The following is a 17,920-nucleotide window of genomic DNA, read 5'->3' on the forward strand; positions in this document are numbered from 1 at the left end:
GATGCCGTTGTATGTATTGGGAAGTTAGGCGTTTGGGAAATTTAGCTTATAATTTTTCCTCAACTTTTAAGAAGTAAAACCCCTTATTGGGTAAGGGGTAGCGGCAAATAGGAAATGCATTTACATGATTTCAAATGAGATCATCAGATAAGGCAAAACTGTAACGAATCCTCCGAAACGATTTAAATGAAGTTCCCTGTGGAATGAACTGAGGGAAGGTAGAGTAGAAATGAATATTTGTTTCAGCATCATATAGACACAAACTAGGCGAAACATACTACATAGTCACCCCCAAACAGTTTTGGCAGCCATTACAACCAAGATTTCAATACTAGATACATCAATCAAAGTTTCTATACAGTGTGCGCTCATTAATTTTCCTCTGGTATATGTTTCCCCGTACACGTTTAAGAGGGAAGGGTAAATTCCTTTCACGTCTTCGTAAGTGCAGAAAAGCAATATTAAGATACAAAACACAACAAGAATCTTAAGGAAAAAGCTAGTGTTTAATAAATGGAGGAGCAGAAACATATCCAACTGTAGCAGGAAAACCTAGACCTGATTCAGTGATGAGCATCCGCCAACCCATTGTTCCGAGGACCTGAAATACCGAGGCATATTCGAGTTACCAACGCCTGTGATTCTATTATCAAAGAGCAATAATCCAAAATCCATACATAAATGTGAAGTGAAGGGCTCTTACCATTAGAAGATTCGTTACGACGAGCCCAGCATTTACAACACCGAAAGAGGTTCCCGATATACATACAGAGTGGAGGAGTTTCAGGAACTGGTATGATTTTACCGAGAGCAGCCAGCGGCCAGCTGATAAAAGGGAAGATAGAGAAACATTTCTTTAGTCACATGGGAAAGGTGATGAAAATTTCAAATTTGTTGTGCAGGTAACATAACTAACCTGAAACCATTAAAAAATAATAATAACTAACCTGAAGAAACCAATGGCAAGGGAAACAAGCCAAAGCTTCCAACTGAGACGAACAGTTTTAGCGAATTTCCCAAGGAACTCAACAATCAAAATCTACAGAATGGGGCAGCCTTGTGATACCATACAAGAAATTGAAGCTTTCGAAAGCCCAAAACATAAGGAATTTAGAGTTGTTCATACCTGCAGTACAAAAGTAATTCCGACTATCCCCGTGAAGAGATGGTTTTTAGTTACTCCTTCGAAGATATTCAGTTCATCGGGTTTTCGAGAATTGAATTCGTTAAATATCTGCAGACTAAAAATATTAGCTCTCGTACTTCTGAGTTAAAACAAATTAAAAATGACAGATATGCAACAGTTCGGGTCCACACAATTTTAAGCCAATTAAAGCTTGGCATGTAAAGGTCGAGTTAGTTCTTTTCTTAGGATGAGAATAAAATGAATAATAACCTCTTAGTAGAAACATGCAAGAGGAGACTGAAATTTTCAGCAAAATAATTATGCTTCATTAAACAAACGCTACTGATATTGGCACTATCATGTTTTCATAATTGCACCAACTCATCTTGTCTTTTATTATTTAACAAGTTGTCAAAGGTTGTTGCAATTCTCATAAAGCTCTCCAAAGCCAATTAAAAAAGGAAAAGACAAGGTGTGTTCCTGCAATTATTAAAACATCGTAGTGCCAATATCAATAGCCTAAACAAATTAGTAGCAAGATTTTCATACACAAGAAAGCTCAGGGGCCTTTTATAGTGCAATGGCTAGACCTACCTGGCACATGACAAACGTATTGAATATGAATGTATTCTTCACTTTGTCAGCATGCTTTGCACTGTCAAGCTTCAAATGCAGAATACTTTTACCCCGAAAGTTGAGAGTCATGAGGACAGTCACTTGATATAGAGCCTGCAGTAACTCAAATTTTATTAGGGAACAATTGAAAGAGCGTCCTATATAAACTTCAGTAAACAGAGATACATACTTGTACAATTATGTTTCTCCACATGACATTTGTAATGAGAGGTTCCCTAAGAAAAAAAAAAGAAATTGATCTCAAAGTTTAACAGTAAGAACGACCATGGTTTTGTTTGAAACATTGAATTACAAGTACATCTAAAACAGGTATATGAAATATGAAGCTAAAGAGAGAGAATAGAATCCAAGATACTTTACGATAGTGGTGTGAAAAATCTTCAAGCATGACTTTGCCAGAATAAATAGAGTTTAAAGTTCAGCACAAGAATTCACACTCCATGAAGGAGAATTTTACCCGCGAATACAAATGTAATAATTCAGACATGAATGGCTTCCATAAAATAGACGGAGACAGAAACTTCGTTTATGTTCATACTAAATGTGGGGTAGAGCCTTCGTATAACCTAATTATTTTTCGTCTTTTGGTAGCTAAGCTTTGACCTTTTGATGTCAGGATGTACCTCTGTTAGGCCGGAGTATCCATATAAGGAAATGGTGTATTGGTGTTGGGGACAGGTGGAACACTAATATCAGTTGTGAACTATTCCCTTAGCTTCCGCATAATTTCTCTATACGCATGTTTGGCTAAGCTAAAAAATTCTCAGAGAAATTCTTTCCCAGGATACAAAATACATCTATTGCATGATTTTTATTTTAAGGTTTTTTTATGAGAAACTTATACCCAATAAGGTGGACTACCAAATGTTGGAAAATTCGATTTTCAAGGAAAACCTTTTTAGAAGAAAAAATTCAGCATAACCAAACATGCGATAAATGTCCATGTCAACAAGGAAAACTCTATCTGTTGACATCCATGATTTGGGCATGGGAAATGGTGAGTTGCATTTTTATCCATACCAATATACTAGCCACGATAGGCAGTGTTTTAAACTTGGACTTGGACAAGCACTTGACCTAGGGAAGAAGCCAACTTGGGTGAGTGAATGATTGATGCGGTCAATTTTTCATTAACTCGGGCAAATCAAGGAAGCTTTTGCATGACTTGGTAGGGAAAAGATCAGACTCGGATGAGGACTCAGACAAGGTAAAACAGAGTCGACTCAGTGAGTCGATGATTGACTTGGGGAGTTTTTAAACAGTGACAATAGGGTGGAAACAGGAATTGGGCATCCCCGGGACTTAGTTTCCCCTGTTTGTTTGCGAGTAAAATTGGAACGTAGGGAAAAAACTAAAAAAGAACACAAAGGGTAAATTAAATTTAAAAATGACATTCTCGCATCCTTCCGACCTTCCCCATTTGCTACAGTAGATTACGATTTGCTACAGTAGACTATTTTTCCTGGGCTGGCAGAGGGGGGTGTGCGAAGGTCTGGGCGGAGAGGCTGGCCAGAGATGTGGTAAACCCATGAGGTTTACATGCCAAAAAAACACCGATTTTTTTTGCAAGTTGAGGTTAGGGATGCCACATGGGCAAACCATGGCCTGACAACCCCAATAGTACACGCGGGTTTTTAATAACTTTGGCGACAAAACTAGGTAATTGGCTGATGTGGCGCCCCTAAATCCCATGACAATCCCAATGGATGCTTGGTTTGTGGCATCCAATAGACCCCAAGGAATTAATCTTCAACTACTTCTGAACTTGTATTGTCATATCTCGAATCAATCAGAGCTTGATGCATCTCTGGATGCCCAAAGTTCATCTTATTTTCAATTCCTCCCATATTGATCTCGAAATATCCTGATGCAATCGGCACCCCTTGTTTGAGGCCAGGGGAGAGTTTGGCACCTGCATGGTCATTGAGATGAGGAATGAACGCTCTCCAAGTACTTTTAAATTTTTAGTTTTCACTCATTTAGTTCATTTTTTACTTAATTTAATGTCTTGTCCAGTGTTAAAAACTCATTGACTTGACTCGGAACTCACCCGAGTCGACTCCCATTTACCGTGGCCACATTCCGTGTTGCACCGCATACGCATTCCACATTTTGAACTACAGAGTCAATAAAAACTCATTTGACTCTCCAGAGTTATGACCCCGTCAACCGCGTTCTTGGCTGTGTCCGCTCCGAGTCAACAAGGTTTTTTCTTGGCAGCATTCAGCTCACATCCGCTTTTTTAAACACTGGTCTTGTCTTGATTGTCTTCATTATTTATTGTTAAATAAGTGCATAAGCCTAGAGGGCATTTATGTCATTTCATACACACATAATAATAATATATTTTTGTGAATGGAGAGAGGGAACTCTCTAACGCACTCTTCTCTCTCTCTCTCTCTCTCTCTCTCTCTCTCTCTCTCTCCTTTTAACATGGTATCAAAGCTCAAGGAAGATTCTCCCTAAAAGGTACCATATCTAAACCCTCAAACCTCAGCCCCCTCTTTTCCCGTTTTTTTACAGTTCTTTCTTTCTCTTTTTTGGGTTTTTGAACCTAGCCCTAACCACATCACCTCTTTAACCCTAACCCTAGCCAAACCCTCTCATCCACCCCCTCTATATTTTCGCCCCCTTCCCTTTGCCATATGACAACCCTAAACCCTAAATCCCGTATGTGATCCTTTTAAAACCCTAACCCTAGTTCTTTCTATTTTGTGATTTCACTATACCGGTTTCCCTTTGTGACCAAATCAGCCCCTATTTGGCTCTTCTTAATGATCTAAAGAGGTTTGCCATACTCTTTCTCTTGTTATTAGTGGATTGTGCGATGGTTATTATTGGTATTTTCTTGTGGCAATCGATTTGTTGATGGTTCGATTGTTGATGGTTTCGTGGAAGTAGTGGTGTTGTTGATTGTTGGTTTCTCCGTGGTTGGTTGATGATTCGCGTTGTTATCTCTTGGTTGGTTCATGTATGTGGTCTTGTTGGAGGGTGAAGGTTGATTGTTGTTGATGCCTTATTATCTACTGCTCGTGGGTATCGTGTTGGATGTTGATTATTGCCGTGAGACCAAAGTGTTTATTGGTTGTTGTTGGTGGCTATGTAGGAGGTATTGTCATCTTACATGTTTTTTGTCACCTTCATTATGATGGTTGTTTGTTGGTGACTACTTTACTTTTGGTGGATGTGTTGGAAGTATTTTGTGGAAGAGTGGTAAATGTTCACTGTTATTGATTGATTCAGTCGGTGATAGCATTTTTTTGTTACCTGTTGGTAATTGTTTTCGGCGTTAGTGTAGTGGTTGCCGACTGTTGTTGGTTGCGTCATGAATCCTGTTGATTCATCTTCGCAGCAGATGACCTCCCTTAAAGATGATGGGGTTCCTGTTTCATCTACGGTTCCCTCCACTAGCTCTTCTCATATGGGGGCCCACATAGAGCCTCCTCTCCAAATGACCTCTATTCCTCTTGATGGAAATAATTGTCCTGCTTGGAAGAGGGCAGTTCGTATATATCTTCTGGGTCCAGGCAAGGTTCGTTTTCTTGAGCAGTCTCCTCCAGATGTGAAAGATCCCACTTATGCCAAGTGGGAACAAGAGGATGCCGTGATTCAATCCTTCTTATGGGGTTGTATGGATTCGCAACTTGCTGCTAATATGATGTATCTTGATTCATCTAAGGAAGTCTGGGTCCAGGCTGCGATTTTATATTCAGGAGCAGATAACATTACTCGCATGTGTGATCTACTCTCAGCTTGGTTTAAATTTCAGCGAGGTGACAAGTCCACAATAGATCATTACAGCTCATATATTTCATTGCGCCAGCAGCTTGACACACTAATGCCTTTCACTGTCTATCCCATCGTCCTTGCAGAGCGTCAAGAAAAACTGCGAGTGGTTCGCTATCTTGATTCTTTAGGACCAGATTATCTTCAAAATGAGACAGTAGATATATAGTTCTGGGTCCCTTCCATCTCTTTTCAAGGCATTTTCACGAGTACAGCGTATGAGAACGGTTCCAATTAGTGATCATCCTCTAGATGGATCCACTTTGGCCACATCCACTGGGGGATATCGTGTCGTAGTTTTACTAGACTTGGTCGTGGACGAGATGGAGGTTCCCGTGGTCGTGATGGAGGTAGCCGTGACCGTGGTCGTGATTCAGGGTGAGGCCATGGCCGTGGGTCTAGATATTGTTCCCACTATCATATGGAGGGACACACTCTTGATTATTGTTATGATTTACATCTGGAGCTTCGTCCATCTCGGTCTACCACCGCATCTGTTGCTACATCTGATAGCCACCCCCATGCCTCTGTTACAGGGTCTCCTCCTGCTTTGCCACCTTTTTCTGCTTCTGCTCATTTGGTTCAGCGAGACTCTGTGATGATTGACCGAGCTGAGTATGAAGAACTTTTGCGCGTACGTGATCAAGGCAACCAGCCCATTGCCACTTTTGCCCAACCAAGTAGCTCATCTTGTTTCCTTTCTAGCGATGCTTCTGGATCGTGGCTCCATGATTCAGAGGCATCCCACCACATGACTGGTAATTTCAAACTACTTCTTTCCAGTCAGAATCTTCTAGTACACCCCATACTGTTACTTTAGCAGATGGTACTACATCAATCGTCTCTGGGGTCGATGTAGTACCCATCTCTAAAGACCTCTGTTTATCTTCAGTTCTTTATGTTCCTTCATTTCCTGTTAGTTTATTGTCTGTGCGTCAATTGACGAAAACTCTGAATTGTTCTGTTTCTTTCTTTCCTTCTTATTGTGTTTTTCAGGATCTGAAGACTCGGACGAGGATTGGTTTAGGACATGAGAGGGCTGGCTTGTACCATCTTGATTCTACTCCTGTTGGTGCTACGCTTCACACTTCAGTTGATGCTTATCAGTGGCACTGTCGTTTGGGCCACCCTCCTGGTGATAGTCTTAGGAAATCTCCTTTTATTACTACATATGTTGAGTCATTTTTCTTGTGAGTCTTGTGAGTTGGGAAAGCACCATCGTGTGTCTTTCCCTTCTCGTGGTGTTCGTCGTGCTTCACGGCCTTTCGAGCTTATTCACTCAGATGTGTGGGGTCCCTCACGTACTGTTTCTTTATTTGGATTTAGATACTTTGTTATATTTGGGGATGATTTTTCACGAGTTACGTGGTTATTCCTCTTGAAGGATCGTTCTGAAGTGTTTAATGCGTTTCGTAGTTTTTACTTTGAAATTGTTAATCAATTTAAATGTTTTATCTCTTGCTTGCGTACAGATAATGCTAGAGAATATTTTTCTAACATTAATGGTTTTTGTCATTTTCTTGATTCACGTGGCATCATTCATCAATCATCTTGTACATATACTTCACAGGAAAATGGTGTTGCAGAGAGGAAGATTACATATTACTCGCACTCTCATGTTTCAGATGCGTGTCCCAATAGTCTATTGGGGAGATGCAGTGCTTACAGCATGTTTCTTAGCAAATCGTCTCCCTTCTTCAGTGTTATCTGCCAAGACACCTTTCGCTACATTGTACCAATTAGGTGATCCCTTTCTTTTACTTCCACGTATATTTGGGTGTACATGTTTCATTCATAAGTTAGGACTTGGGCTCGATAAGCTAGATCCTCGGGCTGAAAAATGTTTCTTTTTTGGATACTCTCGTACCCAAAAAGGATACAAGTGTTATAATCCTCGACTGCGCAAAACTTATGTTTCTGCAGATGTTACTTTCTTTGAGGATAGTCCTTATTTATCAGACCATCCTTCCACTTTTGCTGAGGTACCAACTGCACTATTTCCACTGCCACCTTATTCTGTAGAGCCCTCTCCAGTGGTTGGTGGTAGTGAGACACTCGAGGGTCATAAAGAGCCAAAAGTTTATACTCGAGGACCACGACAGATTGTTTTCTCAACTGCTCAGCCATTATCTCATACAGCTGATCCTCATCCTCAGTCGGAAGCTCTTACGTCAGGTACTTCTCTTCCTATCTCTGATTCACCTATTGCCTCTCGCACTCGCTCACATACTATTGCACATCCCATTTCCCAGTTTGTTTCCTATGAGCATTTCTCACCCTCCTTTCGTTCATTTGTTTCTAGTGTCTCTTCTATTTCTTTGCCTAAGTCTGTTTCAGATACTCTTGCTCATCCTGGTTGGCGAGCGGCTATGGATGCCGAAATTGCTACTTTGCATTCAAATAATACGTGGCGACTTGTTTCTTTGCCTTCTAGTGCAAAGACTGTTGGGTGTCGATGGGTCTTTGCAATTAAATATCTTCCTGATGGCACCATTGAACGGCTAAAAGCTCGACTTGTGGCTAAATGGTATACTCAAACTTTTGGGGTTGATTATCAGGAGACATTCTCTCCTGTGGCTAAGATACCATATGTTCGAGTTTTGATTTCTATTGCTGTTAACCGTGGCTGGCCACTCTATCAACTTGATGTTAAAAATGCATTTCTCCATGGTGATCTTAGTGAGGAAGTGTATATGGAGCAACCTCCTGGGTATGTTGCTCAGGGGGAGATGTGTTCATCAGTCTGTCGTCTTCAGAAAGCTATTTATGGATTCAAACAATCTCCGAGAGCATCGTTTGGGAGGTTCAGTGCTGCAGTTTTGAGATTTGGTATGAAACAGTGCGTTGTTGATCATTATGTCTTCAGCTATCAGTCTACTACTGGATACATCTTCTTGATTGTATGTGGATGATATTGTAATCACAGGAGATGGCAGAGTTGGTATACGTCATTTGAAAACTTTTCTTCAAGAAGAGTTTTTTTTCTCAGATATTTTCTTAGAATCGAAGTGGCTCGTTCTAAATATGGATTGTCTTTATCACAGAGGAAGTACACCTGAGATATTTTAGAGGAGACAGGTTCTATGAGGGTAAAGCCAGCATCTACACCTATGGATCCAAATGTTAAACTACTTCCAGATGTAGGTGCTTTGTTAGATGATCCAGGACGATACAGGAGACTCGTTGGAAAATTGATTTATTTGACAGTTACTCGTCCTGACATTTCTTTTGTTGTGGAGGTAGTCAGTCAATTTATGAGTTCTCCTTGGACTTCTCATTGGGCAGCAATAATTCAAATTATTAGGTACTTTAAAGGTACCCCAGGAAGAGGATTGTATTTCAAGAAGAATGGTAATGAGAGAGTAGAGGGATTCACAGATGCTGACTGGGCAGGATCTCCAGCTGATAGGAGATCAATAACTGGTTACTGCACCTTTGTTGGAGGTAATATGGTATCATGGAGAAGTAAGAAGCAAGACATTGTATCTAACTCAAGTGCAGAGTCAGAGTACATGGCCATGTCTTATGCTAGTGGGGAACTAATCTGGCTACGTTCCTTCTTATCAGAGATTGGTCTCTCATCTTCAGGTCCAGCTCGATTATATTGTGATAACAAGCCTGCAATTTATATTGCCAGTAATCCTGTCTTCCATGAAAGGACCAAGCACATTGAGGTTGACTGTCATTTCATTCGCCAGAGGATTCAGAGAGGCGAAATCTGTACCGTGTTCACTCGATCAGCAGATCAACTTGCAGATGTGTTTACCAAAGCCTTAGGACCCGCTAAGTTAAAAAATATTTGTAACAAGCTCGGAATGTATGAAAATATATCCACTCCGGCTTGAGGGGGAGTGTTAAATAAGTGCACAAGCCTAGAGGGCATTTATGTCATTTCACACACATAATAATAATATTTTTTTGTGCGTGGAGAGAGGGAACTCTCTAACGCACTCTTCGCTCCCTCTCTCTCGTCTAACTCTCTCTCTCTCTCTCTCTCTCTCTCTCTCTCTCTCTCTCCTTTTAACATCTTTTATCTAATAAAAAGTCAATTAGTTATTTTAGCAGATTGGTGGGTCCACTATGTCGAAGACACCAAAGTTAGCATCCTTTGTTGTGCAGGCCCTAAGCCTCACATCTAGTGCTTCGCGCTGTGAGAGATGGAATACATTTGATGCAGTAAGTTAGTACATTTATGTTTTTACGTTTTAGATGTCAACTCGTCCTTCTTGTGAACTTTTAATTAGTGAATTTTTTTTTAACTTTAAAATGGCTTTGATTATAGGCCATATAAAAAAGAAGGATAGACTAGAGCATAAGAAGTTAAATGCTCTCTCTATGTTATGCACAATACAAAGCTACATGAGAGAAACAAGAGGAAGTAGACCATTGATCTAATCTTAGTGGATCATATAGATTTTGATGTTGAGTAGATTGCGGAGAAAGAAGAGCCTCTTCTTCCTACTTAGTTGGTTGAATGACAGCAACATGATGCTTCACGTCATTACTATTCAAAATTTCCCATCTGTTCAGCTAATGTGCCACTTATACCACTATCATAATCTGTTGGAAATAGTTCTTGATCAGTTTCTAAGGCTCAGGCACCTAAGATGAGAAAGAGTGATCTTCAAAGTGAGGATACTTTATAGTTTTGTAGAGCATATTGATGTAGGATTGCACAAGGAAAAGATGTAGAACCGGGGAGAGGAATTGAGAAAAGGAGAGAAATAGACGAATGGGGATAGAATTAGAAGAATAAGGGAAGAAGAGACGAAAATAACTTGAAGAATAGACGAAAATAACCAGAAGAATAGACGAATTTAGGAAGAGAAGAGAAGAAATCAGAAGAGAGAAGAAGACCAGAATTAGAGGGAGAAGAATCTTTATTCAATTTCAATAATCATCAAAGTTACAAAATAGGCTGTTAAGAGGCCTATATATAGGCAAATAAGCAACCTTAAAGATAGAAACCTACTAAAATAAGAATTCCTAAAAATAACATGGAAAATAAAATCCTAGAAACTAATAACATGGAAATAAAAATACTAGAAACTAAATTAGACGGAAATAAATCCTAATATCTGCATCACATATAATCTTCTTGTACTTATAATTTATAATAAGTAAATATTTTGCACATTAATTATGATAAAGCTAATGGTAAAGTTGTAGCACATCCTCATCATGTGCCACTAGATGAGCATGATGAGGGCATCCGCTATGAGGATGAAGAGATAGATATTGATGCTAAGACATATATTACTAATGAGTCATCTTTTATATTTGTGCCTTCACTTCTGTTTGTGAGTTGTGATTTGTGATTTTGCGTATGAGTTATTGATGTGGGAAATTGAAAATGTAATGTAAACTTGTTAATCTCTCTCGTACTATTTGGTTACTAACTTGGTAATTATGGTTGGATGGCGATATTTGGAATGGAGCATATGGTTTTTCTATATTTGTAGTAACTTTTTAGTATTTATCTTAGTTATCTATACGTTGCACGCCTCAAGAGGGGAAAACACCTCGCCTTACGCCTCCACTTATGGAAACACTGATTAACATGTTACTCATGGATGCAGCGATGTCTATAGTTTCATTAACTAGTGATTTATTAGTGTATTGATGGTTGGATGATGATATTTGGAATGGAGCATATGTTTTTTTCTATATTTGTAGTATTTTTTTTAGTATTTTTCTATACGTTGCATGCCTCAAGAGGGGAAAACACTAACACTCGCCTTACGCCTCTACCTATGGAAAAACTGATTAACATGTTACTCACAGGTGCAGGGATGTCTACAGTGCATTAACTATGTGAAATCCATTAATTACTTCAGAAGAAGCTAGGGCTACAGCCTACAGCTATGGACTTGGCATTAGATCAATGACAAGTCTGCATTCTGATCCTAGACTGTACAGTGTTTCAGTCACATTTAAATGGCTCCCTTAATGTACATTCCATCAAGTTTCTGAAGAACCGGGCCACTGAAAATGCCCTTCTCGCAGGTACTAGTGTCATCAGATAAAATTTGGAGCCAGGTATCCCATCCTCGAGCTCTCTCTCAGTCTTTTTTTTTTTTTGAAAGATGACAATTTTCATTAATATTAAAAAAGCAGTCGGGACTGCTACTGCTGTTACAAGTCTTAGTAGAACACCGGACATATCCGATGTTTTCAGAAAGAAAGAAGAGGGCCTAAATGCCCTTCCAAAAGATAGAGATACATTATCCTTCCTTACTCGAAAGCATTAATTACAAATAAAAGGTTTTATTCAAAAGGTTTTACTCAAAAGATAGAGATACATTATCCTTCCTCTCAAAGTCAATTTCTTTCGCTGGATTTTATATATGTAACTCAGATGCTAAGAAGAAAGCCTGATAGATTTGTAACCAAGTAGATAATTAGCTACGGTAAATCATTAGTATAACACAGGTGCTAAGAAGAGAGCCTGAGAGAATTGTAACCAAGTAGATTGTTAGAATAAGCTTATGTAGCCTAAGGGCATTATAGTCCTTTCATATTCTTCTCATAATAAATATATATGTGTGTGTTAGGGCAAGATGGCTAAGAAACAACATTTCATTCTCAAATCTCTCTATTAGCATGGTATCAAAGCCCTAGGGTTCCTCGATGCCCAAGGGACCTCCATTGAAGACCTCTTTTGTCTTCCTCCATTGAAGTCCATGTCCATGCCCTAACCCCTTCTTCTTCTTCTTTTTTCTTTCTTTCTCCTCCCCCTTTTCTCTGTACAAAACCCAACCTCTTCCCTGGTTGCCGTCCTGGAAAACCCAACCTCTTCCCTGTTTGCCCCTATGCGCCCCCCCCCCCCCCCTGAAATCCCAGGTTGCCCCTGCACGCGCCCCCCTTCCTTTTTTTTAACATCTTTCCCCATCTTCTTTGACCTATAAGGGTAGCGTTCTTCTCTTCTAGCCGTCAAGTGTTCCTGGCCTCCATCTTCCCGTTACATTTATCACCTTTTTGGACGCGGCTCCGCTTTGTTACATTTTTCTTTGATTCCTACTTGATGACTTAAGCTTTGTCTCTATGTTTCGTTGTAGTTCCACAAGTATGAGGCTTCGTGCTTGTTCTTTCGGGGTCCTTCTTCCGGCGGATGTTTGTGGTTTTTCCTTCTGATTGTTTAACTTCGTAGTGATTTGCTTGCCAATACTTAGCTGCCCTTTTCTGTGGGTGTCTGTGATTGTTGTGGTGTGTCTTGTCTGGTCTGCTTCACCGACATCCCATTTGAGTTTTGGTGTTTATGATGGCCTTGCCATCCGCTTCTTCCTCCGGTTCATTTCCGGTGTCGGTGACCTCTATGACATCCATTAAATTGGATGGTACTAATTACCCTGCCTGGAGTCGTTCTGTTCACCTCTATCTGCAAGGTTAGGGCAAGTTACGTTTCCTCACGACGGATCCTCCAAATCCGAAAGATGCTGGGTATGATAAGTGGAGTCAGGAGGATGCCCAGCTCCAGTCTCTTCTCTGTCAGAGTATGGAACCAAAGATTGCGAGCCACATGCTATTTCTGGATACATCACGGTCAGTCTGGTTGCTTGCTGGGACACTCTATTCCGGCAGCAACAATCCCACGCGGATTATTGATGTTTACAGTGACTTCCTTCGTATCTCGCGTGGAGATAAGACCGTCGCAGAGTACTATTCAGATTTTGTTAGTCTTTGTGAGCAGATTGATATTTATCATCCACCGTCCACCGACCTTAAGGTCTTGGCTCAACAAAATAATGAGCTCCGTACTACTCAGTTTTTGGATGGCTTAGGGCCTGAGTTTATCCCTCTTCGGCAGGAGATCCTTGGGTTAGGTACGCTCCTATCTTTGGTTGAGATCTTTTCTTGCGTTCAGTGCGCTCTACGTATCCATCCGGCTATCTCTGTTGCTGGTGACCAGTCCGCGTTTGCTGTCCAGTCTGGTTCCTTTCGGAGCACTCGTGGTAGGGGTCGTGGTCGCGGTCGTCGCAGACAGGGCCATGGCTTTGGCCAAGATTCAGGGGGAGGCCGTACTTATGGGGGTCGTGGCTCACATTATTGCAGTCATTGTGACATGGAGGGTCACACTATTGATTTCTGTTACGATCTCCATCCCGAGCTGCGTCCCGCTCAAGCCGCCCACTTCGCTTCTGAGACACCTGCTACACCTATTCCTGCTACCTCAGACACCATGGTCGTCTCTCGGACTGAGTATGAGTCACTTTTGCGCCTACAGGAGAAAGGGAAACAACCGGCTGCTCAACTTGCCAAAGAAGGTAGCAACCCATCTTGCTCCCTTAGCCACTCCGCTTCCTGGCTCATTGATTCCGGTGCCTCTCATCATATGGCTGGTAACAGTACACTTTTTAGTTCCTTTACTTCTTGTGCTCCTACTAAGATGATCGCCTTGGCCAATGGGACTCGATGTCCTATTTCAGGCACTGGGACTGTTACAGCCACCTCCCACTTATCCTTATCATCTGTACTCTGCGTTCCTACTTTTCCCTACAATCTTCTTTCTGTTAGTCAGCTTACTAATCGCCTTAATTGTTCAGTAACATTCTTTCCGTCTTATTATGTTTTTCAGGACCTTGCGACTGGGAAGAAGATTGGCTCAGGACATGAGACAGATGGCCTATACTACTTAGATGATGCCATCACTCCCACGGTGTTTAGTACCTCAGCAGATTCCTTTATGTGGCACTGCCGGCTCGGTCATCCTTCTCCTGAGCGTCTGCAGCGTTCTTCAGTTGTTTCTGGTGTTATTAGTCATTTTCATTATGAGTCCTGTCAGTATGGAAAACACCATCGTGTTTCCTACTCGTCTCGTTCTGTTAGTCGTGTCAGTAGTCCTTTTGAGTTAGTACATTCTGATATTTGAGGTCCATGTCGTACTCCTTCTATGTTTGGTGGGAAGTACTTTGTTATATTCGTTGATGATTTTTCCAAGATGACCTGGCTTTATATAATAAAGGATCGTTCTGAGGTGTTTTCTACATTTTGTTTATTTTATGCTGAAATTACAAATCAATACTCATGTTCCCTTAAATGTTTACGTACTGATAATGCCCGTGAGTATTTTTCCGATCGGCACGGTTTTCAGGAGTTTCTTTCTACAGTCGTCTTGTGCCCACACTTCACAACAGAATGGTGTTGCTAAGCGAAAAATACGGTATCTTGTAGATATAGCTCGCACCATTTTGTATTAGATGCATGTTCCCAAATCTTTTTGGGCTGACGCTATGCTTACAGCCTGCTTTCTGGCTAATCGTCTACCATCTTCAGTTCTTAGCAATCGGTCCCCTTTTTCGGTGTTACACCCTTCTGGGGATCCGTTTTCGCTACCTCCCAAAGTGTTTGTGTGTGTTTGCTTCTCACTCCAAGACTTTGATAAATTGGCCCCAAGGGCAATCAAGTGTGTTTTCCTGGGTTATTCACGAACCCAGAAGGGTTACCGATGCTACAGTCCTCAGCTTCGCCGCAAATTTATCAGTGCTGATGTCTCCTTTGTTTAGGATACTCCCTACTTTCCTGCTTCCTCTTCTTTACCAGTATCTCCTCCTCCGTTGCCGTTGCCGGTTCCGGTTCTAAGTCTGCCACCGGATTCGATTCAGCGTCCCTTCCAGGTATATACTCGCAAGCGTTCTACTACTTCAGTTGAGCCTTCATGCCCTGTCATCTCTTCTCAGCAAGCAGGTCCTTTACCCTCATCCTCTGATGATGCTGCTCAGGTTGATGATTCTCTTGATGCCCCCATTGCGAGCCGTACTCATTCTCGTACCACTCATCACCCTATTTCTGATGCGGTAAGTTATGCTCGGTTATCTCCTTCGTATACCGCATTTATATCATCTTTGTCATCGATTTCTATTCGTCGCTCTGCTCGAGAGGCTATGCTTGATTAGGGATGGCGGGCAGCTATGGAGGCTGAGATGGATGCTTTGGCCAAAAATCAGAATGGCAGTTGGCTTCCCTTCCTCCTGGTGCTCAGGTAGCCGGATGTAAGTAGGTGTTCACCATCAAATACCTACCTGATGGCTCTGTTGAGAGGTTAAAAGCCCGTCTTATTGCAAAGGGCTTTACTCAGACTTATGGGATTGATTACGTTGAGACATTCTCTCCAGTAGCAAAGATTCTGTCCATCCGTGTATTGATTTCTTTGGCCGTGAATCAGTCTTGGCCACTATATCAGTTGGATATCAAGAATGCGTTCCTCCATGGTGATTTGCAGGAGGAGGTGTATATGGAGCAACCACCAGGGTTTGTTGCTTAGGGGGAGTTGCAGCACACCGTCTGTAAGCTTAGAAAGGTGATTTATGGTCTTAAACAGTCTCCTTGTGCTTGGTTTGGGAGATTCAGTGAGGCCATCCTCCGATTTGGTTTGAAACAATGTGATGTAGACCATTCTGTGTTCAGCTCTCGAAGCAAGGATGGTATGATTCTCCTGGTTGTATATGTTGATGACATTGTTATTACAAGGAATGACAAAACAGGAATACAACGCCTCAAGGATTTCCTTCAGAATGGAATTCAGCACAAAAGACCTTGGTGTTCTGAGATACATTTTAGGCATTGAAGTGGCACATTCACAAGGGGGCTATCTTTGTCCCAAAGGAAGTATGCTCTTGATATTTTGGAAGAAACAGGTCTTCTGGGGGCAAAACCTGCACAGACTCCTATGAATCTGAATGTCAAGCTTTCACCTGATCAGGGGGAGCCACTAGACGATCATGGTCGATACAGACGGTTAGTAGGACGGTTGATCTATCTCACAGTCACTCGTCCGGACATTGCATATGTTGTAGGTGTGGTTAGCCAGTATATTAGTGCGCATCAGACATCACATTGGTCAGCTGTGATTCAGATAGTGAAGTATCTGAAGAAAGCTCCCGGGAAAGGTCTTCTCTTCCGGAAGCATAACCATTTGAGAATTGAGGTATAGTCTGATGCAGACTGGGCCAGATCTCGTCCTGACCGGCGATCTACTAATGGCTATTGTACCTTCATAGGTGGAAATCTAGTATCTTGGAAGAGTAAGAAACAGGACGTTGTGTCTCGATCCAGTGCAGAAGCAGAATACAGGGTCATGGCTTACACCAGCTGTGAATTAATTTGGCTACGACCGTTTAAATCAGAGATTGGATTCTCATACTCCTCACCTGCGTCCCTTTACTGTGACAACAAGTCAGCCATTCACATCGCTATGAATCCAGTATTTCAAGAATGAACTAAGCATATAGAAGTGGATTGTCACTTTATTCATCACAGGATTCAGACAGGCCAAATTCAAACCGAGTTCACTCGAACGAATGATCAGATTGCGGACATGTTTACCAAGTCGTTGAATGGAGTTTGAATGAGTGATTTATGTAACAAGCTGGGCATGTATGACATTCATACTCCAGCTTGAGGGGGAGTGTTAGAATAAGCTTATGTAGCCTAAGGGCATTATAGTCTTTTCACATTCTTCTCATAATAAATATATGTGTGTGTTAGGGCAAAATGGCTAACACAACATTTCATTCTCAAATCTCTCTGTTAGCATAGATAAAGTGACAAATGGCCATATAAGATTGCATGCAACCAATTCTAATAAAGCAAAAAATGAAATTGTGTCAAACATTGAAAATCCAGGATTTAATCTCCCATAAAACAACACTGCTTTCAGAATAGTGATATGTGTTTTTTTTTTTTTTTTTTTTTCGAACAAAAGTGTGGCTCAGAGAAAGAATCATGGAATATGTGTTTACATACTAAACAATATGAACATACCAAAAATGGTTTATGCTACCTCCTAGGCCTATATACATTCCTAGGTCAATGTATAAAAATGCAAATACAATGACAGAATGGGACAAGTATAAGATACAGCAGGTGACATTCTGGCAAACCGTAATATTGTATGTACGACATCCACAGCCAGCTGATTAGTTCTATATGGGCTATTGAAATATTCAAAAATTTCAATTGTAATATTGTTTCTTTTTCATTCAATTATTCTAACCTTCTACCAACCGGATCTCTGTGCATAAGGTGATCCGTGGGTGGTTCAGTAGCCAATGCAAGCGCTCCAAGCGTATCCATGATGAGGTTAACCCAGAGAAGCTGTACATCATAGAAAAAGAAAAAAAGATGAGACGAACATAAAAAGAAATCTAACAAACCAGGTATAAGCAAGGTTTTAAATTTTGGCCAAAATTTTGGATTTCGGTTGGGACCAAAACCGAAATCCTTCGAACCCGAAATTTCGGTTTTAAATTTTGGCCAAAATTTTGGATTTCGGTTGGGACCAAAACTGAAATCCTTCGAACCCAAAATTTCGGAAATTTTGGGAAAATGATTTTTTTTCAAAAATATACTATTTTTCTGGATTTCGGCCGGAAT

At 41.0% G+C, this 17,920-nt stretch overlaps 1 protein-coding gene across 2 annotated transcripts in view; it reads right to left on the reverse strand.

Annotated features, from left to right (window-relative positions):
- Nucleotides 1–224: 224 nt before the first annotated feature.
- LOC143851705 (calcium-transporting ATPase 5, plasma membrane-type-like) overlaps nt 225–17,920 on the reverse strand; it is a 51,170-nt gene continuing 33,474 nt past the window's right edge. For both annotated transcript variants that reach the window (XM_077361189.1, XM_077361190.1), the window contains exons 29-35: nt 17,541–17,641; nt 1,932–1,977; nt 1,721–1,855; nt 1,127–1,234; nt 948–1,039; nt 704–825; nt 225–601 (exon numbers count right to left, since the gene is read on the reverse strand). In XM_077361189.1, the coding sequence (XP_077217304.1) occupies nt 564–601; nt 704–825; nt 948–1,039; nt 1,127–1,234; nt 1,721–1,855; nt 1,932–1,977; nt 17,541–17,641 (642 nt within the window). In that variant the 3' untranslated portion in view covers nt 225–563. The remainder of the gene's footprint in view (nt 602–703; nt 826–947; nt 1,040–1,126; nt 1,235–1,720; nt 1,856–1,931; nt 1,978–17,540; nt 17,642–17,920) is intronic.

The sequence above is a fragment of the Tasmannia lanceolata genome, unplaced genomic scaffold, assembly GCF_043159265.1.
Source record: "Tasmannia lanceolata isolate RefF3 unplaced genomic scaffold, GAP_Taslan_0.1 ptg000018l, whole genome shotgun sequence".
NCBI lineage: Eukaryota > Viridiplantae > Streptophyta > Magnoliopsida > Canellales > Winteraceae > Tasmannia > Tasmannia lanceolata.